Source organism: Alexandromys fortis, unplaced genomic scaffold (genome assembly GCF_014885135.2).
Source record: "Alexandromys fortis isolate MF-2015 unplaced genomic scaffold, M_Fortis_MF-2015_v1.1 scaffold_43, whole genome shotgun sequence".
Classification (NCBI taxonomy): Eukaryota; Metazoa; Chordata; class Mammalia; order Rodentia; family Cricetidae; genus Alexandromys; species Alexandromys fortis.
Window position 1 is genome coordinate 3,604,537 of NW_026067928.1, and position 27,719 is coordinate 3,632,255.

The 27,719-nt window shown below is 40.1% G+C and overlaps 1 protein-coding gene across 4 annotated transcripts in view; it reads right to left on the reverse strand.

Moving 5' to 3' along the window:
* The window catches only part of Klf12 (KLF transcription factor 12), a 370,757-nt gene that overhangs the window by 125,094 nt on the left and 217,944 nt on the right, over nucleotides 1–27,719 (reverse strand). For all 4 annotated transcript variants that reach the window (XM_050144660.1, XM_050144658.1, XM_050144659.1 and 1 more), the window contains one exon: nucleotides 19,492–20,038. In XM_050144660.1, the coding sequence (XP_050000617.1) occupies nucleotides 19,492–20,038 (547 nt within the window). The remainder of the gene's footprint in view (nucleotides 1–19,491; nucleotides 20,039–27,719) is intronic.

Consider the following 27,719-nt stretch of genomic DNA (forward strand, 5'->3'; position numbering starts at 1 on the left):
AGAGCACATGATTTAGACTGCTTGGTATCTTGGGAAGCTGAGGAAGGAAGATCTCAAATATGAGGCCACAAGAGGAAGAAAAGAAAGCATATTCTTTATCCCTAGGCTTGACACATTTGTGTGAGTTATAACCAGAGGCTATATATTTCTGAACAATTTTAAGATTTATGGTTTGTTGAACTTTATTTGAAGAGGAAACGCTACATTGTCGTCCTGGCATGTGCTGTGCACAGAGCATCTCGGGAGGTTTCTTTATGCCTCGTGTTTGATGAAGTCTCCGCTCTGTTGTCAGCTGGGGATTTATGTTAGCCCGTCTACACTCGCGGACTCATCCTCTCCCTTATCGTTCACATATTTCTAGGGATCTTGGTGAGTTTTGCAATGTAATCTGATCTGGTCTCGCGGGTGGATATATTGATATATTTTAGAATACTTCCATTCCTGTCTGTTTCATTTCTTGCTTTGACAACTTTTCCACTCAGTCTTGCTCCCTGGGTAAAGTTCCCACCGCAATCCTTCTACCCAAATATCCTTCCATTCAACATTCTGGACACATTGCCGTTTCCCAAAGAGAACCTAGGCAAGGTTCTAGATTCACATTTTCTCTCACCGTTGAAATCCATTTGGCTAATAAATTCCACTTAATTGCTTTTGAAGTGACCACTGCCCAGGCCTTCAGACAGTCCTGGCTGGTTTCCAGACATGACCTTCTGCTGCTTCTGCTACATCTCCCAGCCTCCACGGCCTCCATCCTTTCACATACGGACGCCAATGCTATCCTGTTCACTTCCACCCACGGCAGCCTTCTGTGAGTCCCTGAACTTGCAGTAAATGTAAGCCACCTAGCTTATCTCAATTTGTAGTTTGACTAATACACATCCCTGTCCTAACTACATATATAGTGTATAGACAGTACCCACAGCAACGACCACAGTGAAATGGATAAAGCACATCAAAGTCAACAAATAAACCTCCAAACAGTGAGACAAGTCTCAGAGACACAAGCATGGGCTTATGAAAACCACGTCCTTGAACATGCCTCAAGCTTCATTTCCAGTTTTGCATATCTTCCATTTGATCATATCTGAGCATCCTTCCTCCTGTACAATCAATCTACTTCCCCACCAGGATGTACTATGGTAATTTGTAGTTCAGGGATTTGAACCTATAAAATTGGTCTTGTCAGTCTAGATGCTGTGACTAAATCTTTCCTCGGGAGCAGCCTTCTCCTGATGTCGACATCACCCTCTTCCATTTCTCAACCTTGTGACTTTCTTTGCGCACCACATCAATCGGCCTATGCTTGGCTATCTTGCGACTCTTCTTACTGTTTCCTGGCCATTTCATTGTGGGTCTGCTGTGGGTACCGTTTGTACACTAAATGCTATATATGTGGTTAAAACAGGGATGCCTGTTAGTGGGACTACCAATTGACATGGATGGAAAGGAATGTGAAAATTCTTGGTTAAGGCAAAAAGTTAAAAAAATAAATATATTTAAGCCACGGATGATGATGTGTGCCTGAAATTTCATCTCTCAGAAGTCTGAGCTGGGGCACTGGTGCAAGTTTGAGACCAGCCCGGGCTACAGAGAGTGTACCAGGCCAGCTAGAACTATATAATGAGATTCTGTACCAAGTGGAGGAAAAGGCAACTAAAGACTTCTGATTCTCGGTGTCTTAACTTGGCAGCTCTAATTTTCCTTTAAGAAATGAATCTGATAGCGGCCAACACCATAACCTGGAGCTGAAGCCATCTCATTTATTGAAGTAACAGACAAATCTTTACATTTCTGACAGACCCTCATGTCCCAAAGTGAGATCTTGAACTAAGCATATAGTTGGGAGTAGCCTTCAACTCCTGATCTCCTTGCCTCTGCCACCAACCCTGGGATGACAGATGTGAGCCAGGACTAGGCTCTCCTTTTCTCATTTAAATGGTACAATATAGGGCATAAATTGACGAACTTTATAATAAGTCAGCTAACTCTTTAGTTTATGAAATATAGCTGTTTCCTTAAAATACTTTTATATGAACAATATATATGTCAAATATTAACTTATGCTTATGAGCATATTTACATTCATACATAGAAGCCCAAAGAAGGGGCAATATGAAGTCTCACGATAAGTATATTCTAACATGTCTAGGTACTTGATGGGCATTGTGGACTTTACAAACATGAGAGGCCTCTCTAAGTAAACTGATTGGCTGGGCAGGTGCACAACTGAGAGTTCAGAAACAGATTGAACAGTATCACGAGGCTGATTTTCCTCATGTCTCTTTTGGAATAAACTATGGCCGGCTCCCCAAAGTATGTGATAGCCCTCTCCTATTGTTGCTAAGAACCGCTGCTTTTCCAGTGCTTATAAAATGGATTGCAAAGCGGGAAAACAGCAACAATTCACTGGGTTGCTGAGATCTATAAGTGGGAAAGATGCAGCCTCCCATCAACATCAGATCAGACGTCTTTATAGAGCTAAAACTGGCTTCACATTGTCACTGAAAGCGTGTTTGCTTTGAAATACCAAGGGGTTATGATGGTGATTAACATTAAAATAATAATCACAATTGGCCAAGGAAGGAAGAAAAATAGGCCTGCTAAGAGTTGTACTAGTTTCAAGGTGGATAATGAGATAATAAAACACATAATTGGAGGTTATACTACCTTGATGACTGCAGATTATACCAATGGGCACAATAATGCCACTAATGAGTGCATCACCAAGCGCCACCCAGTTGTTAGATGAGAAGTGGGTTACACTGCATGAAAACGGTGACTGGAGGAACATGGTAAGATGCGGCACGGTGCAGGTGTGATGCCTGTGCACTGGACTGCAGGCTGCAACTTTGACTTTGTGCGAAGTTCAGCAGATAAGAAAAGAATGCCACGATATGTAGCAACGACATGGAAATCAGAGCTGGAAGACGTCAGTCCCTATTAAGGGGCCAGCTAGTCTCCGTATCCAAACACACGTGTTTGAGAATTTATTTTCCAATTTGAAGAAAACATTTCTAAACATCTGCTACACGAGCTTGGACGATTCTGAGTGTGTGATGCTCTAATGATGATTAGCTATTGGCTAGTGTTCAGGATTTTTATTGAACTCATTAATCTAAGAAAAATAAATATAATTGTACCAGTAACACAGTAACATTAAATGCTGGCTGTGTCTTTGTGGGTTTTTTCCCTTGTGGGTTTTTGTTTTTGTTTTTATTTTTGATAACCACAAATAGGATGAGGCAAGATACAACAGGCATGTTTGTGTTACATGTGTGTCCTTTTATCCCTTTTCCTCCTCAAAAGAGCTCCAGGCAAGGACCAGATATGTCTAAAAATGACACAGATGTCAGTCTCTGAAACCCAGTGAACCACACTGTGACAAAATTTCCCTGCACCTAGAAATGTTGACCTACAGCTCGGGGCTATTGTTCTGCTGCAAGATGTTGGGGGAAACTGAAACATTTAATATACCACACTCTAATGGCAATACTTAGCTGTACAGAATTACATCATAGCGTTCATATGTGTGCAGCCACAGCTGAGGCTACACGGACATGTTTTATACCTCATGAATCTTAAACCTGAACCAAAAGCACAGGTGATTTTAAAATGCAAGATTTGATGTTCAGTTAAACAGCACCTGACCGGGGCAGTGGGGGGGATATATAGGGTTGGGGTGTTAACAATGACAAATTCTTTCAATATTTTAAGCTTATTGGTTAAGCATCAAGCCAAAATAAGGGGAAATGATTCTGAAGTAATTTAAAATCTGATTTAATTCTGGGTGCTACCTCTTATAGACTGAACCTTTAAGGAGTAGAACCACAGAGGTCTTTATTTTCTAACCTATGAAAAATGGAAAGCAATGTCTACATTGTAATTTTGGGGGGATTTAAGGATAAAATATGTACATCAGAAAGAACATACAGTCAACAAAGATTATTGTTGAAATAGTTTCAACAAATACATTTATAAGATTTACTACATACTTTGTTGACTTCCTCAAACAGACTTAACAACTATTTATCATTCTTTTGTTACTATTGGTCTTTATTTCAAAGGCAATTACGATGCTCTTGGTTAGTATTACCTCCAAGGACATAGGTGTAGGCTGTGTTGCTGTGTTGATGTGGGAGTGTCATATCAATCTGTTGATTTCATTGGCTGAGCAATAAAGAAACTGCTTGGCTGGCCCTCATAGGTTAAAGCATAGATGGGAGGAGAAAATAGAATAGGATGCTGGGCGGAAGAGGAAGTGAGGGCAGACTCTGCGCTGCTTCCAGAGGGACCAGTGAGACACCATGCTCAGCTCTCCCGGGCAGATGCACGCAATGAAGCTCCTCCGAGTAGGCTAGAATCTTCCCGGTAAGCGCACCTTGGGGTGCTTACACACATTATTAGAAATGGGCTAGTCCAGGTGCGAGAATTAGCCTGTAAGGGCTAGAGTTCATGGGCCAAGTAGTTCTTTAAATGAATACAGTTTGTGTGTTGTTATTTCGGGCATGAGCTAGCCAAGCGGCCGGGGTGTTGGGGACGCAGCCCCGCCGCTCCATTTCAACACTGTGTAACCCTATTTACTCTCAGCCGGGAAGCCATTCTTCTGGGGCATCAAGTTTTTACTTTGATAATGATGTTGACATCTCCTCTTTCTGCCACCTTTAGTCCTGAGTGTCCCAAAAGATAAAAGCCGATTTCCTAATTTGTGCATCCGTTTCAAACAAAATAACCAGAACAGAACCTGAGTGAACTGATAATTCAAAATCTGTAGAAACATTTTCTTCCTGGAAGGAAGTCTATAGAAAGCCAAGTGTTACAATTTCTTGGGGCTACTGGGAATATCTAAAAATCTACTGAGGATGTGTTGAAACACGTCCAAGGGCCCATGTTGAGATAGGAGCGGCGGCAGGGCTGCGTCCCGGCACCTGGCCGCCTGCATGGCTAGCTTATGCCCAGAAATAATTACATGGAAACTGTATTCTTTCAAACACTGCCTGGCCCGGATAGTTCCAGCTTCTTATTGGCTAGCTCTTACATATTGTTCTAACCCATTTCTAATATTCTGCGTAGCCCACAAGCTGGCTTACCAGGGAGGATCTTAACCTGCATCTGTCTGGCGTGGGAGCATCATGGCGACTCCTCGACTAAGCTTCTTTCTCCCAGAATTCTCTTCTGTCTACTCCGCCTACCTAATTTTCTGTCCTATGAGGGCCGAGGCAGTTTCTTTATTATAATTAACCAATGTCCTTCCCCCATCAGGCCCAAACAATAAAAATAAGGATGGTAAAATATACCTTTCTCTTACTTCCCCTTCGCCTTTTTTTATTTACTTTGTTGAGTCTAGGCATAGCTCGAGATTTACAGTCACAAAGAGTACGAGAAGCAAGTCTAATGTAAGAGTTGAAAGCCTTGAGAGCTGTGATGAGCTCAGATATTTCCTGGGGGTACAGGACAGTACACATCACACATGCGTGCTTTATAACACACGCAGCCAGCACATGTATGGGAAAACGCATGAAAACAGACACCGCAATGGAATTATATACTTTCTGTTTTGTTTTTGCCGTCTATTTCTTCCATGGTCTGACATATTCCTACCCACGCTGATGCTGGAGTTTTATGCTTCCTCATCTTTCCCTTCAAACATCACCTCTTCCACCTTCATTAGCCCATTCTGACTTCTTCCTCTGTGAGGATTTACGAGTGAGGGCCCCAGAAGGTTCCCTCTGTTTCAAAGGTCCCCATGTTTATAGAGGATTGATTGAAAGCATTCACTTGCGACAAAGGCCATAGCAGAGATGATTAGGGAAGCCTTTAGATTCAGCACAGAGAAGACAAAAATGCAATCAAGAATCTGACAATGACTTCTGAGCACAGAAAGGTTCCAGACAATTCCCACAAAGCTGTCCGAGATTTGAGTTTTTGTTTAATACACCTTTAAGGACAGAGATCTGAAACGGGAAACAAATCTCCCTTTTATGGCCTCAACAAACGGGCTGGCCATTGTAAATACATCATTGGTTCTCTCTCACAAAGAGATACTTAAATGCAGGGCGCAAGAGAGAGGAGCAATTTCTTTCGACTTTAGGTTTGTTAAAGAAAATTTATGTTTTTAACACGCACTGCAAACACGGAAAAACTGATTGTACCATCATGGGCGTTTAAATCAAAACAGCTTGCTATCTGGTAAAGACAGGCATAGCGGTCGATTTATTTCATAAAACTTTATGTACAAAGAGACAGTGTCTATGAACTTAATGGAGAGAATATTGAGTCTGGAAGGGTAATTTTTATTACAGTTTATGGTGGATTATCCATACTCCACAGTTTCCAGATTTTATGGTAGCGCCATGGTGATGTAGTTAACTGTAGCATGGGGGGAGGCATAATTTCTTTCACCCTGACTGGGAGATGAAATTGGCATGACTACTATATACATTTATATAAGACACATCACTGATTCTATTAATTATATGGGTCCAATTAAAGCCATTTTATCCTATGTCCACAGGTAAAATATTTTACTAAGCAAAAGAAGAGGTGAGGACTGACTCTAATTTCCACACAGTGCATTCGTTTTTACTGTGACTCTTTTGAAACCTTCAGAATATTGCTCACTCACAGGAGTTCAGCTCCAGAAACCATCAAACCTGTATTATATTAATGATCTATAATATAACACCAAATACTACTTGTTAATCCTAAGCACTGTGGAGTTAAAGAGAGTCAAGGATAGTGAAGATACCATATCCTCAAGAATCCAGGATTCCAAATGCTTCGCTGGAACAAGCAGGAAAAGCCTTGAGGATGGCAGGCGTGTATTCTGCAAATACTCGAGAGTTTTCAATGTGTCCCACAGAACAAATAGGACCTTGAGACCCCGAGAGAAGACGTGATGGGGGAGAGAACGAGATTATTGAGCTGTACATTTGGTATGTACCTCCATAGAAAAGGCATTGCTGAACCAAGGCTTTTGAACAAGACCCTTTCTGCATGGACAAAGGCCATGTGGCATCATAAAAAGCCACGGCACGTGATTGGACTATGAGGCGTGTTTAGTGGAGGACTAAGCACTAGATTGGGAGAGGCTGACTGGCATTTACATTGAGTCTTCTTCTATTTTATAATACAAGGAAGATTTCTCTTTGGTTTGGAGTTTGAAGTCTGGGACTGTAGGTCAGTACTGGCCACAGAATTCATACCCCATCATACCACATACTGCAAGTTCTATTGATAAATTCTGATGCTCATATATCCTTTTATAAATCTATGCTGAGCTTTTGCCGGTATCAGACACAGTGTTGGAGAAACAGGAAGAAATAAATTGCATATTTCACAACCCTTACCTTTCTATGAAGAACTTTGTTAGATACCTTTCCCAACGTCTGATATCACAGTAATGATTCATATGAATGACAAATTATAATTTATAAACTATATAATTATCAAGAGAAGAACTTATTTTGACCAGTGACCATACTACTTGGTCCATTTTTTCTTTAGGGAAATGGGGAACTGTTATCCATCATATGGTTACCCTAAGTTTTATCCACCCTCCAGCAAACTTCTCAGTCCTGAGCTGTCAAAGAGTTTCTCTGCTGTGTTCTTAGGGCTAGTCTTATTTTTCTTGGGCACAGCAAGCTAAACCCCTGTCTTCCTAAACACATAACTCTTTGTTTTCCTTTATCTTCTCTATGATGATGACTTCATGCCCAATGGTTTGTCTCAATGGAACTTTCTAATGGCATACAAGTTAGCAAACACATACTTTCATATAGGGAAATTTAGAAGGTACACCTTACAAATGCAAAGCGGTAAAACAGAACATTTTAATTTTACTATGCAAAGGATAACAATGTATAGAATAGAAAAAATAGGGTGAGTGTGCAGAAATCACACCTTTTCTTCTGAATTAAATTAAATAAGGTCTTTAATGTATTAGGTAAATATATTGTCAAGTTCAAGTTTGAGGGTTTTTTTTTTCTATTCAAGATGGGTGGCTTGAGACAGGGAGGGTCTCATGCCGCTTAGGGTTGGTTTCTAACTTTGTATGTAACTAAAGTTGACCTTTGGCTCCTGCCTCCGGTGCCCTCAGTTTCATTTCTAGGATTATAGATGTGCACCATCAAACTAAGAATGTTTTCTTAGAAGGGATATATTGTACTTCTTTTGACTCTGAAGGAGTTGGCAAAATCCAGGGGCCAACCCCAGTAGGAAATGTGTCTTGAGTAATATAGTGCCCTTGAGTCTTTCTGTGTACATTTTCTTTGTTTTTAATTTATTTTTTGAAAACAATCTTTTCTCATTTTGCATACCTATCCCAATTCCCACTCCCTCCCCTCCTCCTGCCACTGCACCTTCCCCTCACCCCAGCTCCTATCTACTCCTCAAAGAGGGTCAACAAAGTCTGACACATAACTTTGAGGCAGGACCAAGGCCCTCCCCCTATATTTAGGCTGAGCAAAGTATCCCTCCAAAAAGAATGTGCCCCAAAAAGCCAGTTCAAGCACGAGGGATAAATTCTGGTCCCACTGCCAGTGACCTCACAGACTGACTGCCCGAGGCACACATCTGTCACCCACATTCAGAGGGCCCAGTTTCTGAATAAGTTTTTTCTAATTTGCTACCACTAGATGGCAGCACAAAGACTCTGATACTTAAGGCAAGTCTCAATTCCATAAGACTTGATGACATATGTCAGAGAAAGATAAATCAAGCCTCAAAGGAAAAGAGTACAATAGCCAGGTATGATGGGACAGGCCTGTAATCTCAGCACACAGCACACAGGAGGTGGAGTCAGGAGGATTAGCAGTTCAAAGCTGCCTCTGCTACATGAAGAGCATGTAGCCAATAGCTGGTGTAGGTTACAGGAGACATTGTTCCACACCCACACCCAATATCAAATGGATAGAATGGTAAAGAATGGAGGCAGGTAAAAAGAACTAAGAGAAAGAAAAATAGAGAAAAGTCACCAAGGAGTCTCTTTTAAATGGTGGTCCAATAGTAAGATATGCACATTTCAGCATGGACTGGATCACCTACAACTTTAGCCTGCCTCAGTACATTCTCTCTCTCTCTCTCTCTCTCTCTCTCTCTCTCTCTCTCTCTCTCTCTCACACACACACACACACACATACACTCACACACAGACACACACAAAGCTGGGGTCCCAATTCTACACACACACACACACCTGTAAATAGGTTAATTACCACATTTCATCAATTATATTTATTTGGGACATGGTCTCAGATTCAATTCTCACTCATTCCATTCTATTTTGCTTTAGAGTAACCAATTTCCAGTTTATTTCAAGTTTCCCCAACAGAAAGTGTTCACGATGTGAACAACACCGTTGCAGCGTAAGATAAACTGCAACCAGCATTGCAGAGCTTCGTTTATTATTAAATAAACTTTCCTTGTTAGTAGTGAAGGATGTTGGTACCATACAAGTGGCATATAAAACATTTGTTGAACACATAAGGTGAACGGAAGACAGCAAAGCCATAATTGGCCAATGATCAAAGTAACATTCACCCGACACCATGCTGGCTGGAGACAGAAGGAAGCATGCGATCATGGCTTGGTAATTTGCTACCGTTCCTTTCACTAATAGGTGGACTGGTATCAATCATATTTTTTCTAAAGAATACAATTAATATATCACTTCATCAATTCCCCCTTAAGAATAGGAAACAGAATGAGAGAGCTTAGACAATAGTAACATAGCATAGAACAGAGAGAATTACTAAGGAAGCCAGGAAAGGTGACAAGCACAAAGCAACCCCAGTGAGTTTTCAATTATTAAAAAGCTAATTTAAAACACTATGGTGATTCTCAGAGTGAGTCCTCCTCTTGGATAGTATAGTCTCCTGCTCAGGTTTCTTCCTAGAAGGCCTTATATGTCACTGAGTCAACTGCTTGCCAAACATTTGTCTGTTTGCCAAATAATATATTTCTTTAATGGTAGAGATGCCCAAATATCAAAATAGTTCTGTAAAAAATGACATCTGATGTTGGAAATGAATTCTTCTAGTATATAGCACTACCCGGACTATGTGAAATTGGAAGATTATATTTCGGAATATTATCTGATAAAAATTGAGTGTCTAATATTCTGTATTCTAAATGTCAGAGAAAACTTAGGTGGGAGAGAAATGAAGATTCCACTTGAATACTATATTAGTATAATGTGACATTATAGGCAGGAATCTATTTAAACATGAATTAGAACCCTTTTTCATGACAGAAACTTGTTCTGGGCAAATGAATATGGCATGCGAGGCTATTTTATTCAATAGCTCTTACTAACCTGTTCTAATGGAATGAATAAAGCCTACATTGGCAACCTCCAGCTTGAGCTACTTTACCTAACAAGTAGGTTTGTCTCCATCCTCAATCCTTGAGCAATAGCCACCTCTTTAAGCAAACCACCCTGAGGAACTTCCCGTTCCTTTATATCTTGTCTTTGTTTGGTGCTTACATTGTTGAATTAACTCAGAGAACCGGGAAGCCAATCAAAACCGTTTGCTGGCATCATACAGTGTGTGGGAGTCCCCCACAGGTTGATCTTTCCTACCCGTCTCTAGAAGCGACACAGACAGCTTAGAGAGCCTTCCCGAGCCACTTACGATCATTGGCTCTCCTAGAACGGAGCCAGCCTGCGCACGATGAAATGGCGGAACTGACAGATTGGAGCAGTTTCAGATAAACAAGAGCACACGATGCCAATTTTTTGGTGGAATCTATTCAACCTTATGTGCATCCCCAGAAGTTAAAAAAAAATAGCTAAGTTTCTAATCAGCGTTGAAACTCAGGTTTAAAAAGAGCAACAAATCGCCGGTTTATCCAAAGAGAATCAAGCATCCTGACCTCCTAGTTAAATTTTTCATGGACTCTGACTCCCTCTCTTCCTCTCACTATTTACTAAGTTCTGGCCTTTGTTTGACAGTGGTAAGAGAGAAACACTCCAGTTTTGTCAAAGTCTCCATTTAAGAATAATAAACCAAAGAACAGCAAGACTCCAGTCACATTTTCCAATAAAGAGCATTAAAACCCAAGCTAAAGGACAGAACTCCTGGGTCTATCCACACAAATCTAGCTCCCAGTTAACGCATAAGTGCTTACTTTAAAGTATAAATCTCTACCTATTAGCTACTATATATAAATAGAGTAAGCAGAAGACATTTACCAAATGAGGAGGTAACAGCCGTCACTCAGAAGCCAACTGTACACATAAACAGAGGTCAGCTGCCCGGGACTATTCTGGTCCTATGGACAGATGACAGCAGGGTTCCAGTGCACAGTGAACTGAAAGATGACAGTCCTGTGTAAGGTGGACAGGAGAAGCACATGTAGGGCAGGACCTATGGCCCAAGACAAGGAAGCAGTGTCAACAGGTGGCTGGCTGACAGCAGAAACACAATGTAGTGAAAGCATGAACTGTGACCTGGGGAGTACTCAGTGTGCTGAGACCTGGGCTCAGCTCTCCTGCCGAGCTTTACAGCCATGCCTTGGATGACCAGATGCCATTCCACAAATGTAAATGGCAGAAGACTAAAAATAAACCCGTGGCTTCCTCCTGTAGGTTGCTGAGAAAGGCAACAGCCTGCAGGAAGAAAGTGGGGGATGGGGGGTGGGAGATGAGTATCACAGATTTTTCTGTGACCATCTGAAAGCCCTGAATGGACTCTAGGGACATAAGTAGTATTTGGGGGGGGGGAGGGTCTAATGTCTCCACATTTAAGTAGAATGATCAAAGGAAAAAAAATGCACATCCAAACTGGCGTGGTTTCTTAATGGCAGAATCAACTTGCTCTGGCCAGCTATTTCAGGAAGATATATTTTATTCTCAACGATCTGATACTGTGTTTGAGATAATAACTAATGTACTTATTGACCACATTAAGTTATATCACCAAATATCACACTATTTCAGCAATAAATCCTGAATAGAATAAAAAACATGTTTTGTATAATTCCGATAGATTTTGGTGTTGGTTTCGAATGGGTTATAGGCAAATGGCGTTGGACTCCTTTCCTGTGTGTGACCTATTTCCTCATTGTCACATTGTGCTGTGCAAGGCTAAGGAGAAAATGATAATGTGGAGGTGGCACACAGAAATATCTGGTAACCTATGTAAGATAACGAAGAAGGTCAAAGTCCGTAGGAGAGGAAACATTCTACCTGTGACACAGACACACACCCCAGCCCATACCCCAGCTGCACTGGGCCTCTTCAGGACCTGTTGCTTTCAAAGCCACTGGCCAATCACCCCCTTCTCTATTCTTGGGCATCAAGGTCACCTGCTCCTTTCATAAGAAGGAGAAAAGAGCAACTCAGATAATAAATGTTGGACAAAATCTGTGTTCTTTAGAGCGTTAACTGGATTTATGAAACTGGTCACAGCATTTTCCTTTAATTTTCTTGAATTCTAAAATGTAGTTACGTATTAATATCAAAATGTTAAAAAATACCTTTCAGAAATTAGAATACATTTTGGGGGGTTTATTGCCTATCTTTGAACTACTATATGTACTCCAAGGAGTGGTTATGAGAATATTTGATCTCTATTTATATTGGTTCTAATATCATTTTCATAATTAGCAATCGAGAACAAAGTTTATGAAAATTTTGTTTGCTTTGTATTAAACGTACCAGATCATTGTTTTGGGTCTCCTTTCCAATTACAATTATTAGTGGAACCTGTACTTTACTTAACACTTACTGTTATGTTCTTCTTTGTCACCTGCTTTTACATTTCCCCTCATTTTCACTATGCATCTTTGTCCCAACAGTTTTGTCAATACAGCGAATCAATGCTAGAATACAAATCAATTACTATGAAATACAGGTCACTCCACAAAACAACAGAAGCCCTCACATGCAACGAAAGACTTCATTCTTACTGTGCTCCCTGCCATAGAATGAACCACAGTCATCTGTCTTAAACTCTCTAGTGGATTATTCTTGAGAGCACACAGATATGCTGTTCTCTGCCTACATTGTAAGTCTCCTCATGCAGAGTAGGGATGCCTCGCCAAGTATCTATCTCCACAGCTCTTCAGGGAAAATCTCTGTAGATTGAATCTCACTTTCCTTATTTCCCCTCTGAACAAGAACCTATTTCAGTCCTTCATCTTCTCACTTCGTGGGCACACTCCTCATCATCAGCAAGGAACTCTCCCACCTCAATCCACAGCTCTCAGCTTACCTTTCACCCAGTACCTGAGCTACATTTAGTAGTAAGGGGGACGTCCCTCATCAAATGTCTTCATTTTCACATGTTGTCCTTGATGCCCTCATATCTTTCCTCAAAGCTCTCTAGCAGGTTGGGCATTGCTAGATCTCTCTTCCCTTTCTGACTTCTCAGGGATTTCTCTCTAGCTCTCCCTCTGAAGTGTGTCCAACTTGCAGCCCTGGGTAGTTATGTAGGTGATCCAACATATTTGCAGATTACAATGTCACATCACAATGTCCAAAGGCTGGATAAGGGCTGGAAGATGGCTCAGTTGACAAGCCCTTGTCACAAAAGTATGAAGAGCAAAGGTTGGATACTTAGAAGTCATCTACATAAAAGCCAGTAGTTCTGCTTGAGAGGCAGAGACAGGGGACCCACAGAGCAACCTGGCTATTTAGACTTGCTAGAATCTATTAGCTCTGGGTTCAGTGAGAGATCCTACCTTAATAAATAGGGTGAAGAATGATCAAGGAAGACATTTGATATTAGTATTGGGACCCCACACTCAAATGCATGCACAGACCACACGTAGGCACTCCTAATACACACACATACATGGGTTAAAAATTAAAGTTTGGATACATGCCTGTCCTTCTGTTTTGGCTCCCATCCAAGATGACCCATGGAAGTCATTATTAAGCAACAAATACCTCCTCTACTCTAATGGATCCCCAGTGCATTTCTCCTCCTTAAGAACCCCAGGCTCCGATCTCCAGCTACCATTCCCCAGTGTTCTAGTCAAAGGTAGAACAGGCCTGTTATACTGATAGAGTGCACCCTGAAGGAACTACTCCCTTCTCATCCATACCCCTCCTACCTCTAACACTTTCCACCACTTGTTCACTCTAGCCAACAGTCCTCTTTGTCCCTCGTCACACGAGTGATACACAATTGAACTCGCAGATCCTTTGGGAATTGTCTTTTGCAGAGCTTATGTGCACAGGTGATCTCTCAGAGGGCTTCCTTGATTATACCCAATAGCATCCACTTCTCTTACTAATGTTGTCACTTCCTGGTGTTTCTCTGTAGCACTCATACTGCCTGACACAAGTTCATCCCCTCTCCTAGTGCAATGGGATATTCAGGGCAGCAGGGCCTTGCTCACCTTGGAGCCGCAGCTCTCAGCACTGTTTGGCCTATAGGAAATACACATCGCACAACAGATGGGAGGAGCGTGCTACATTCCCTGTCATTCGTTCTCATCAGGCTGCTAACGGAACCAAGCACTATCCTGCCTCTGGTTTACTCTATGCTACATGGGCTTCTGCCACAAGTAGCTAAGCTACAACAAGTCAACACAAAATGAGGAAAAGTCCACGATAAACATACCACAGCTTTCCATAGGCTGGACTGAAATTCCCAGAGGTATCCTTTAGAGATAAGAACAACACCTCAAGGGTTGCAGCTTCTACAGTACCAAGACTCTCTCCTGCATGGGCGAGCTGTGCATCCCTCAGCCTACACTGGAGGGTATACGCTGCGTGTCCTCAGTCTCACAGCACTAGTCCAAATTATGTTCATGTATTGTACCTCTCAGAGCATTTTCCCAGGTTTCTTCCTATTTCCTGTTCTGTTTCATGCCACTGTGATACTGCCATACTCTGGGCTAGCTTACACCTTTCATTCCTCTAGACCAATATTCTTTCTACTTGGATGAGTTGCGGCTCTTGTTTCATCAAAGCAAGTTATTCAAGCATTCATGGTGGGAATTTTGTCTCATTCCTTCCTCAAAGCACGACCTCCATTCTTCTAGAGAGAATCCCAGTCATTTCTTCTTTCTGTATATAACAGTTCTGTGCTATATGACAATACTTTTGTCAAATACAACTTCATTTACTGATAATTCTAATTATCTTCTTACTGGAAAAGTCACTGGCTGACATTATGGAAATATTTGTCCACTCTAACCAAAATTAATGAGTATTCATTTCTAAGATTTCTTTAATTTGTTATTGTCCATTAGACTTGCAGTGATGCCCAGCCTGTTGGCTCTGCAATGTGATGCTGTCTTCTATAAAATTCATGCTCAAGGATACGTAATTTAGTGACAAAGAAATTACAAACAATATCTCTAAGTTTTAAGTATGCTTCCAATTTTGTGTTGGGCTGCATTCCTAGCTGCCCTCAGCTACATGTGGTCCACAGGCTTCAGGATGGATAAGCCAGGGAGCAGTGTGAGAGAGAAACAGTATCAGCTCTGTTAACCACTGTATCTTCAGTGGCAATAAAGACTACTGCTGAGAGATGCTTAAAAGATGCTCAGATGAACACATGACTTGAGCTACATGATATGTGAGTTTAGATATGGTCATATACATTCCCAGTCCTTTGTGTCACGTGATGTGTAGGCTCATCTACTTCTCTATCACAGAACATATATGGCATACCAATCTCAAAAGCAATGAGCCAGTAAGTTCACCTAATTTATATGAGTGATATTTTATACCTTTCATATTAGCATTTTGGAAAACCAACCCCCTTAGGGTATTTTTCTTTCGCACATCCATCGCAAGCAGACAAGCCCTAAGTGGAAAGGTAAGTAGGAGCCCCCTTTACTGTTCAGCCATTTTGGTGTGTTCAGTACCCAGCTGCATGTGTGTAAAATGAAGATTTGAAGAATTACCCAAATGCCCTTTCCTTTCCTCATTCTGTGAGGTAGGCAAACCTTTTCACTCGACACTTTTACTGTCTTCCAGTTAATCAGTTAAACAATAAAAGGTTATAAAATGCTATAGAAATATTTGTAGAATATGGTGATTATAAAAACTTAATATGAAGTAATAAAATTCAAAAATGAGATGTTTCCAGGCAATTTCTCATACTGATCTCTCATCCCTTATCTTTGCTGTGTGAGCAGCTTTGAGAAGTTGTACCCATCCTACTTCTGGGGCTGACTTTAATTCAACAAGTTCTATTCCTGATACCACTGTCACTATCAACTTTCTGTTGTATGCAAGGAAGAAAAGGAAGTGTTGATTATTGCTTGCAATATTTAGGAGAAGAGTAGTAATGATGAAAATGCAAATGTTTACAGATACTTGGTCACTCCATGGTATCTGTACTATGTCCTTCCATAAAATCCCAAGAAGGATCATGTTATCAGCTCCATTTTTCACTGATAAAAATGAGGATTGAGAAAATAATTTTCTACATTTATAAGTGAGAGAAGCAGCATTTTTACTTCACATGTCTATGGTCTTAAAAATCTTTGGAATGGTTGTTCACTTGGCTTATGATTAAGTACATTTTTATTTATGACATAAAAACTACCAAATGAAACTAATACATACCTCACATAGAGAACAAATGACAGCATTGTAGGAGACTCACAGGGCTCCTACAATACACATTTTCTAGAATATTAAGTTTTATATATATATATATCATATGTTATATCCCCCAATTACAAGAAGCATGTGCCATAAAATGATAATGAGAAATAAAAGGTATCTCTTTTGCTCATTTATTAGTGATTCAAAATTATATAAAAGGCTTATGATCAACATAAACATATTTACTAATTAGCTTCATAAAGAAAGTGATATTTCTGTTAAGTAGCATAGGCAGAATGTGGGCACAAATATAGGATCATAAAACTTCAGGAACACTGGAGTCCACACACATATAGGCTTATACTATATATATATATATAATACTATACATATTATATATAAAGATATGCTTCACTACCTGTAAAATGTTAATTCTTTGAAATTTATATGTCTCAATAATAGGCAAAACAAATATCTGATTTAGTACCCAGTTAGGTTATTATTATTCAAAGAGACTTGTTCACTGTACTCAGAGTCATGAGCAATAGCAAAGGGTGCAGCAGGAAAAGAATCCATTGAAAAGCACCTTACTCCCTTTTTCCTCCACTTCCTGAGTCCAGAGTGTTGCTGAGATATGTTTTCTGTTCCGTGATAGCAGATGGCACATAGTGTGTGGAGCAGAGAAAGCCCCTGAGTGAGTGGCCATGGAATCTGAGAGGGACACAAACATGTTAGAGAGAGCAATCAACTCATGGGAAACTGGCTAAGCTGTTACCCATATGGGCTTAGCTCTAGATGAATGGCTAGGCTTTCCTCAGGGAGTGTGAGTATGCGTGTTTATGAAAAATTGATCAGTATGCACAGACTCACAGCCATGGCTTCCTCCTCCCAGATGTCTACAGACAGAGCCTGCCTGCTTACAGAGACCATGGAGTCTAACCAGCCCTGGGATCATATCTAATAAACATGATGAGGTCCAGGTTGGTAAGTGGTAGGAAACCCCAACCTGATTCCAGCTTCGCCATGTGTGCACATGCATGTTTGCCTTTTCTTTAATCCCTCCACACCCCGGGGCTGGGTACCAGAACCAAGCCACATGGGCCTTGGAAGCAACATTGTTATATAAAGCAGGGAATGTCTACTGTCAAACTTGCAAACTGAAATTCCTGAATCAGGAGATTTTTAACTTTGCTCAAAGAGGGAAGGTGAGACTTAGTTGAGTGCCATGGAAAAATTTCATATTGATGAAATAATAATTTCCAGAGATGAACACACAGCTCCTATGGATGTTTATAAACATCCTGCCAAGTTTTCAATCATATATCATTTCTCAATATTGAATCCTACCTTTTACCAGAAGCAAAACAACCGTGTTGCCTAGCATTTTATGAGAAGACAGTGGTTTATGCATTCATCGATCATGTTTTAATCATGGGCATCAGTAGTAACACAGTGTCAAAGCAAAAAGCAATATCGGGAAAGTCTGATCCTAGCATTGTGTTTGGCCTCTGAATACACAAATATGCACTCAATTTCACAGGGAATAAGTCAATAATATGAGATTTTATGTTTGCAGAGAGGGTGGCTTAGTGCTTAGATTTGTATATGGGAGACATGGAATTTACAGTTTTTTCTGTTAAAACTCTGCATAAAGCAGTAACTTATAAGTAGAAGGCAATTCCATATACAGGTGCCTAACTACCACAATTAATGAAATAACTAAATATTATCACATAAACATGTGACAAAATAACTTTTTACCTCCTACATCTGAGAGACTCTTAAAATGTATTTTGAAATATTTCCATTCTAACTTACCCTGTTTTTTAAAAATCATAGTAACTGAATTAGAAGATGGCTAAAGCTATATGAAATTTTACAGATGTACATCTATTCTTATTACAGGTTACGATGGTCTGAAAGAGAATGGTTCCTATAGGCTCAAATATTTAAATGTGTAGTCACCAGGCCATGGAATTGTTTGGATTAGGAGGTGTGGCCTTGCTGGAGAGGGTATGTTGCTGGAAATGGGCCCTCTCTCTTCTCTCTCTTTCTCTCTCTCTGTCTCTCTCTGTCTCTCTCTCTCTCTCTCTCTCTTTCTCTCTCTCTGTCTCTCTGTCTCTCTCTCTCCTCTCTTCGCTACTTATGGATCAGGATATAAAGCTCTCAGCTACTGCTTAGGTGCCATTCCTGTTGTGTGCTTCCTGTTGTAATGTTCATGGACTACTGTGAGAAAGTCCTCAGTTAAATGTCTGCCTTTATACGTTGCCTTGGTCAAGATATGTCTTCACCATGAACAGAACAGTAAATAAAGACAGGATCTCAGTATGTAACATTGGCTGACCTGGAAATCTCTTTATATATATCAGACTGGCCTTCAAATCTTACTGGTCCACCTACCTCTGCCTCCTAAGTGCTGTGATTAAAGGGACATTCCACAATGTCTGGCTTAATCATTTTCGTATCAACCTAATTTAGAAGGTACTCAAAAATAAGTGTCTAGATCCTAGGCAATCCATCTTCATGGCATTTTATATTAATCATCTAAAAATGTCAAGTTTGAACATATACAAAAAAATCCTTACTTACTTTAAAATACACACAATGACCAATGTCCATAAGGAATTTATAAACTTCCACGTCATATATAATTCTACTGTCCATGGGCCGCCCCTCCCATTTTACCACGTAAGAAAAGCCTTATTTTAATAAATTAAAATATCAAAACTCTTGACATTAAATGACTCAATAAATAAGTATACGAACTGAGTTCGGCTAAGGTAACCGTCCATACATATGTGACTGCTTGCAATCAGTGTGGCCAATCAAGTGATCTGCATGGCTCAACACAGAGTGCCTTTGAACACAGTGTCTGCACACAATCTTGGTCCCAGTCAATGAAAAAAAAAAAAAGAAAAGAAAGAAAACCACATGGTTTTCTCTAGTGCTGAAATACAGTGGGGTTTTGTGTCTCTTACCTTTGCCATGGCTTCTCCCATCCTCCAGGAGTGGCACAACAATAGTGTTGTTCACATTTCCAGGTGACCTGACGGCTGTGTAGACAACCGGCACCGACTGTACCACCACAGGGATGCGATGAACATGACTGAGTTTGTTAGACTGTAAGTTCATGGGACTGGAAGGTGGGACAGGATGAATGATGTGTAGAAACTGCTGGCCGCCCACGCCAGAGGCAGAGGCAACGAGGGGTCCTGGAGATAACACTGTTGACGAAGACGATGCTGAAGATACTGATGTTATAACGGTGGGGGATGAGGCTGGACGGCTAGAAGATGAGGAGGAGGTTGAAGTTGAAGAAGGTGAGGAGGCAGACGCTGTCATGGAGACTGGGGAGGATGAAACGGCGGTAGGGGAGGTCCTGGCTTTGTTGATTGACAAGTCCACTGGCTCAGTTTGTGTCTGGAAGTGATCTACAGGCAATGAGTCCTCTGGGGGCTCCCCTTTCACATTATTTAGCAACAGGGGAACAGCTTCCATATCGGGGTAGTTGTGGACGTTTGGAGACTGCAAGGAGAAAATGGAACAGATTTATCATTATTAATGATATGTTTCAATAGATGCATGATTTCTTATTTGAAAGTGTATTAATGTTTCCTTATTGCAATGGGGCATTCTTTTATTCACTCAAACATTTGCAAAAATTTCATTAAGTCACCATGATGGACATTTCCGTTCCACTGGGAGGACAAATACACAACCTCTTAAGCTAAATTCCCTGTTTATACAAGAGGCCACTGGAATTTTTAAAATGATCAGTAAATTCATGTTGAATTTTCAAAAGACAAGCTTAGGGTGTAAAGCTTCATCTTAGAATTGTATAAACAAGACTGGTTTAATTAAAGCATCCCCTTTGTTATTCTGCCCCCCCCCGCCCCCCGCACTGGGGGTGGTTTTCAGTGCTTTCTTAGGAAGGAACTGGGAGTTTTCATCAGATGAGCTGAAACAGCTCCGGCTGTGGAGTTGTGCAATGTCATGAATGATTCTCCCCTTGTGCAACATGATCTGGAGCTAGAGCCAAAACATCATCCAGCAGCAATCATGGGAAACTTGCTGTGACCTTTCTACATTCGTGTTGGGCACCAGAGCTCCTAAGACACACTCATTCAGAGACGCCACAAGAACTCTCTAGTCTCCCAGGACGGCTCGTCAAGCTAGCAATCATCTGGCATCGTTGAATTATGACTCTCGGTGCCCGACAAGGTGTTTTTTCCATTAAGATCTCACTCATAATTATGACACTGAAACCCAAGGAAAGTTTTCAGAAAAATCTTACATAAGAAAGTTTAAATTGTCTTTTGACTTTTTGTCTAACTTAAAATGATAATTTTGTTTAAGTTCATTTGTATTCTTTAAGTTTTAATGAGAAAAATTTAATAATGAACACTACCATTCTCAGCATAGTATTAATGGGCATGCATACACTTTTCTTAATTCCTAAGTTGGAAAAGTATTTATGAAATTCACCCTTCCGGGACTAAGGGGTCCATGTTCTACTGGAGTGTGTCAGTAGAGCCTCGACAGAGAGAACCAGCCCACAGCAGATTATTGGGTTATATCTAATTTAACCAAAGCAACACTCATATTAGTATTATTCTGTTAGATGAAAACCCCAAATCACTATTTTTGGCTATTTTGTGGCTTCAGAACAACAGTTGTGTTAAATTGGTCACTTTATTCTTCATTTCAGGAAATATTTTCATCCGCTATTCTTTCTGAAAGAATAGAAATGCATTTAAAGTTTTTTTTAAATAACATTCTTCTTAAAAACTTTCATTATAGAATATAAATTTTAGTTCTATTCAAAACTTATAATAGGCAGTAGTGTGGAGGCGTTGTATTCAGCCACAATGAAAAGAGAGACAAAACAAAACAACAGTGGGACCAGGGCACATGGAAGGAAAATGGGCTGATGTTTTAATGCCTTTTCCCTATTCCTGGCTAATAGCTGCCCGCAAAAGCATATGAATTAGAAACATAAAGGCCAAATGATCTATAATGCTTCCTGTATGGAATCCTAACTAGGATTTGCACTTTAGGTATTAAAGCAAGGAACACTTTTATAAGCCATCCCAAACACATTAGGAAACAAACAAACACCAAAACACCATAAATTATACCACTCTTGTGCAAATTTGTCGACATTATCACTCCTCCTATTAGAGCGGTATGGTTAGTTTATTCCTAGCATCATCATTAAGGCTTTGTTCTAGAAGAATAATGTGAGTTGTCTCTGCACAGTATTTTATACGTGCATAGAAAAGTCCTGGATATTGCTTTCCTCCCAGTTAGTAACTGATTCATAATCCAAAAGTTGAACCATTAAACACACTGTTAAACAGTACCAATCTCTTTGGGTGGTTACATAGTAGACAAACTAGAGACTCTTACTTTGGAGACAGTGGTTATTTCTATCTTATGTAGGAACAGACTTTGACAAATAGAGGGTGGAGGAGCAGTTCAGATCTGTGGAAGCAGTTCCTAATGGAAATGAAATATCGCATTGGCAGATGATGACAAGGGGATCGGGATACATGGAGTTTATGTAAAGAGGTGGCTTCCAAGGCATTAATAAGCTTTATGAGATACCCCAACTGCTTTGTATTGTGAACAAGAGCTCATCACTAGCGTGGCACTCTCTATTTCCCAGCTGAGGAAAACACTTCTTCCATAACCATGGGACAGCATCAGATAGTGACTCCCTCTCAGTCCCATTGGATAGACTAGAACGTTATAAAGACAAAACACACAGAACCCCTAACTCCTCCCAGATGCCCAAGAATTCAACCGCTATTCTCCTGTGTTCTGAATCTTTGGATCAAACAGTAGGGGCCTTGGAAAATGGTGCATGAATTTTTATATGATGGCTACTCTCTAATATACAGCAGTTAAAATGAAGCCAGTATATTAAATAATTATGCCCCATCTATATCAAAACAATGACATCTTTATTTTACCCTTCATCTGCTTTCACTGTCAATAGGGCATCTTATCCCAAATGCTTTTACTAATCCCTTGAGACACACAATGTGGCAGGTAAAGCTGTTCACACTTCTAGCCTTGGACAGCACAAACCTATTTGTAAAGTCAGCAGTGTTACAAGATAAGGTCTCTAAATAGCTATGACACCTCTCCTTCCTCCTTTGAAGAAATGGGAAAGACCCACAAGGCTCAAACTTGGAATCATCATCAGGAATTCATTTCTTTGCTTCCCCAAAGTGGAAAATTGAAATGCATTCATTCTGAGGTTTGGATTCCTGTGTGGGAAGCTGGAAGGGGCTGCTGGGAAAACAGTTGGATGCCGAGAGGGAAAATAAGATGAGGGAAATAGAGAAGATGAAGAGAGTGCTGGAGGAGCAAAGGAAGAATGGAAGATAGGCAGACCTGGAAGGGGAAGGAGCACCAAGAAGGCAACAGAAATGAACAAAGATGGGAAGCACTACACGCGATGCTTCTGATAAAAGAACAAAAGGAAGGATTGCATGGTGGAATTTCACCCTTCAGCAACTGTTCACATCCATAGACATACACAGCAGTACCAACTAAGTAGTTTTTGTGGTCCTCCAGTGCCCAAAGATGATGGCTTGGGCAGCTGTCATGTAAGCTGAATTTCACTATTGATTGCCTTGGTATGGAAGATAGAACTCTTCCTTATGTTCTCACCGGAGCACAAAATCCAACTTCCTAATGCCAACGGGGCTGTATGGGAGTAGTGAATTTTTGTCAAAGAGGAATGTAATTTCATTTTCCAGAAAGTTATATAACGGCCCTCGGAAGGATCCACTATAAAATTTCAACTTTTTAATAATGTTCTAGGAAATTTAAGATGTAAGAGCTAGTTAGGAATATGCCTAAGAAATTTGCCAAAAAGTGTTGTAATTAATATAGTTTCTGAAACAAAGGGGAGGTGACACCAATAACTAAGGTTGTTCTATAAAGCCCACATCTCTTCATGGCAAGAATGCATGTACATACACACACAGTACACTACAGTGGTGGGGTGTAAGACCCTACAAAAGGTGAGGAAGCGCCACCTTTCCCCGCCTATCCCTAGAAAAATGCCTCAGGTAACAGTGCCAGCCTTTTCAGAAGCCCCAGCTATGTGTCATGTCACCTTATTACAAACATCAGGAAAATTCTTTCATATAAACAAACATTTGAGCCCCCCTTTTTTGGCTGCCAGGTAATATAAGTTCAGATTTATACAAGTTTAGGGATCAGAGAGGGTGATAATGTTTCAACTTTAAAAGTTATCTTTTCCACATGTAGTATTTATTATTGATTTATTTTAAGTGTACGTGTGTGTTGTATGCATGCATGTGAGCGTGCATGTGTGTGTGTGCTTGTGTGTATGCTTGCAGTGGTTCTGGATATCAGAAGACAAGTAAGGTCTCCTCTTTTGTCGGTTCTGGGGATTAAGTGCTTTAACTTGCTGAGCCATCTCACTCAGTAGGAGTCTTGAGTGTCACGATGCCATACTTTGGCTCATAGTAGCCACAGGGCACACAGTTGCACATGATCAACACTGTACATAGAATGATACTCTACTCACTGCATCCATGTAAGAACACAGTAGACCAGACTGGAGCCCAGGGAAGAGAGAAGCAATAGAAACACAGTAAGAAAGTACAGCTGTATCCCATCGCGAAGAATTTGTTTAATCAGGTGTAGCTTACAATGATGGAGGCAACCTCCCCTCGGTGTTCCTCTTGGCTAAAACACTTTATAGAAGAAGGACGGTAAAATGCCAACAGCAGGGTAGCTTGATAGTTGTCAGTAAAGTACTTGGTGGACATGCAGGTATCAGATGTTCACTTATAATCTTAGCACGGGGGGAAGCCGAAGCAGCCAGCCTGACTGCTCAGTGAGTCCCAGTCTAGTGAGAAAATCTGTTTCATAAAAGTGGATTAGGTGGATACTGCATGAGGAACTGAGGTTGCCCTTGGGCCTTGATATACATTAGCAAACATGTGAGCAACCGTACATGCACCAGTATACACACACACACACACACACACACACACACACACACAGTAGCAGCAAAGCTAACAAGGAAATTTAAAACACTGTTGTGTTGCAGGATGAGATTCTAAATGGAGACAGATATATTATCAAACTAGCTTGCAAAAGTCTTAGTACACATGTAAATATTTCTGAAGCATCTAGTTCATGCCATTTCCTCTCCATTCCCTCTCCTCCCCTTTGAAGCATAAAGGAAGTGACTTTACATTCATAGGTCATTCTAATATAAAAATACAATATTGTTTGGACTTGATACCCTCAAACTAATTCCACTGTGGACTTTAAAGGCTTACCAATGAGAATATGTTTTTAAAACTAAATATAAAAGCACAAAACAAAACAACAACAGAGAAAAGTTGAGGTCAAGGGAAGACAACAGATTCAGTCAGGAAACTTGTGGAATGAGCCCAAGGGGTCAGGTACCACCACAGTCAAGAAGCTTTTTAAAGAGAGCTGGTGTGTTTGGAAGAAAACACATACGGCAATCTTTTCAATTTCACACAAATAACTGTTTTAGATTGCTTTGAGAGAAAATTTCAAAGCTATAGTGCCTACTGATTTTGACAGAGTCTGTATTGATGGGTGATGTCCTTCTGTATATATATTGCTTTTATTGGTTGATGAATAAAGGTGTTTTGGCTAATGGCTTAACAGAGTAAAGCCAGACAGGAAATCAAAACATATATATACAGAGGGAGTAGGCAGAGTCAAGAAGACGCCACGTAGCTGCCAAAGGAGAAAGATACCAGAATCTTACTAGTAGGCCACAGCCTGGTGATGATACATAGATTAATAGAAATGGGTTAATTTAAGATGTAAGAACTAGTTAGGAATATGCCTAAGAAATTTGCCAAAAAGTGTTGTAATTAATATAGTTTCTGTGTGATTATTTGGGTCTGGGAAACCAGAAAATATATGTACAGTCTCCATTTACACTGTATCTCAAGCAAAATAGAGGAAAATCAGGGTGGTACATTCTTGCCAAGTTGGTTGGATGGTTTATGAAGCTATCCAGAGAAGAGGCAAGCACTCACATTGAAGTTGGGCATTAAAACAGATCAGGAGGGGCTGGAGAAGCAGTTTAGCAGTTAAAGCACACTGGTTGCATTTCTGAGGACCCAGGTTCAATTCCCAGCATCCACATGGCCTCTAACAACTCTGTCTCGCTCCAAGTTCAATGGCCTCTTCTGGCCTCTGAGGCACTGCATGCACATGGTACACGGACTTCTACGCAGGTAAAATACTCATATGCACAAAATAAAAATAATGTTCTTAAAAAATTAAAAACTGCCTAAAATTTAGAAAACAGTAATTTAATATTTATGTACTATTATACATAGAACATGATTTCTTAATTTGTTTAGTAACAAATACATCAAAAGTCTATAACTATTTGGTTAAAATATTTACAAATTTTTATGTTTATTATGGTTATAAGTCTTTCTTCCTAGGAAAACAGGGGACAAAGTAAATGAGTTCAAGGAATTATATTTGGACATTTGCGTCAATTTGGATTTTGACAAAAAAGAATAGTGGTGAAAAGTACATCAAATGACTGGGCACAAAAACATGAGGCAGCAAACAATGATGGCTTTAATGTAGCTTTGAACTGGGTAAATGTAAGGGACACACAACCAGCACTGTGGCAATCAGCGTAGGTATTAAGCGATCACTTGTCACCAGTGACTGGGGAAGTCATAGGTATAACACTGAACGCCACTGGAAACTGTTTTAGATAATGCTAAGTGGAAGGAACTGTTAGTGGGCAAAAGTGAACCTGAAGAAGAAATTTTGTCCCCAGAAAATATTTTGTTCACAAATGAAAATAAGGAAAAGGTCAGAAAAAATTTTTAGCTTAATGGAGTTTCCATTAAAAGGAATTATATTTCATCTTAAACTCTTTTGCTCTATTTATAAATACAAACTATTTTATATATTTATATTTTCTATTTATTTTTATTTATATTTTGCTATTTTTATATATAAACTATTATATATGTTTATATATCTTTATATTTTCTGAAGTGAATCTATGTCACTTTAAGATAAAAAGAAATACTGTTTTATTTTTCAGATACTATTGAAAACAACTCCTATGAAATGTATTTGTGTTGATTCCTAATGGACCCTCTTTTACCTAAATCCCAATCTCAATATTATTTGTTAATACGAAATATATTTTAAGGGAAAAATCTAAATCTATAGGTCAGTGCTTCATAATTTTACTTTAATTTTGGTGTGTGTGTGTCTGTTCTTAGGTTCGACAGCATCGTTATAGGGAAGAAAAAACACATTATATTATGATGAGAGAAATCACAAACCTCATTGAAGCTCAATTTGCCATAGAAGTTACTACCATCAGATTTTACTGGTGGCATGAATATTCTACGGAAATTAGTGTGTGCATCCATCTATCATCTGAAATTAAGCTACACAAGTGAGCTAAATATAATTTATCACTGCAGGCACGCAATTCTGTAACTACAGCGGGTTAAAACCGGGGTTCTCAGTAAACACCATCTTTGTACTTGAGAAAGAGCTGTCACCATTCCTCTACCAGGTTTCAGTATGACAAAGCCTTTCCTGTCTTGATGGAAAGCATTCACACTTAGCTGCTAAGTGTTTGATCAATGTTATAAATGTATAGTATTAACTATAGTATTTCACTATAGTTCATCTAAAGATGCGGTAAAAGAAGTAAGCCTCTCCCATCCCTGAAGATTCAATGGCATTTGCATCACATTTTTAGAGACTTAAAAAAAGAAATAAATAAATAATGAAGCGTGTTTCAACACTACGTGATGTGGGAGTGATTTCTTATTAATAAAAAAACTGCCTAGGCCCCTTGATAAGGCCCACCCTTAGGTGGGTGGAGAAAACAGGAGAATTCTGGGAGAAGGAGTCTTGGTGGGGAGTTTCCATGATGCTCCCGCTCCAGACAGACGCAGGTTAAGATCCTCCCTGGTAAGCCAGCTCGTGGGCTACGCAGAATATTAGAAATGGGTTAGAACAATATGTAAGAGCTAGCCAATAAGAAACTGGACCTAGCTGGGCCAGGGCAGTGTTTGAAAGAATACAATTTCCGTGTAATTATTTCTGGGTATAAGCTAGCCATGCGGGCGGCCGGGTGCCGGGAACGCAGCCCTGCCGCTCCTATTTCAACAGA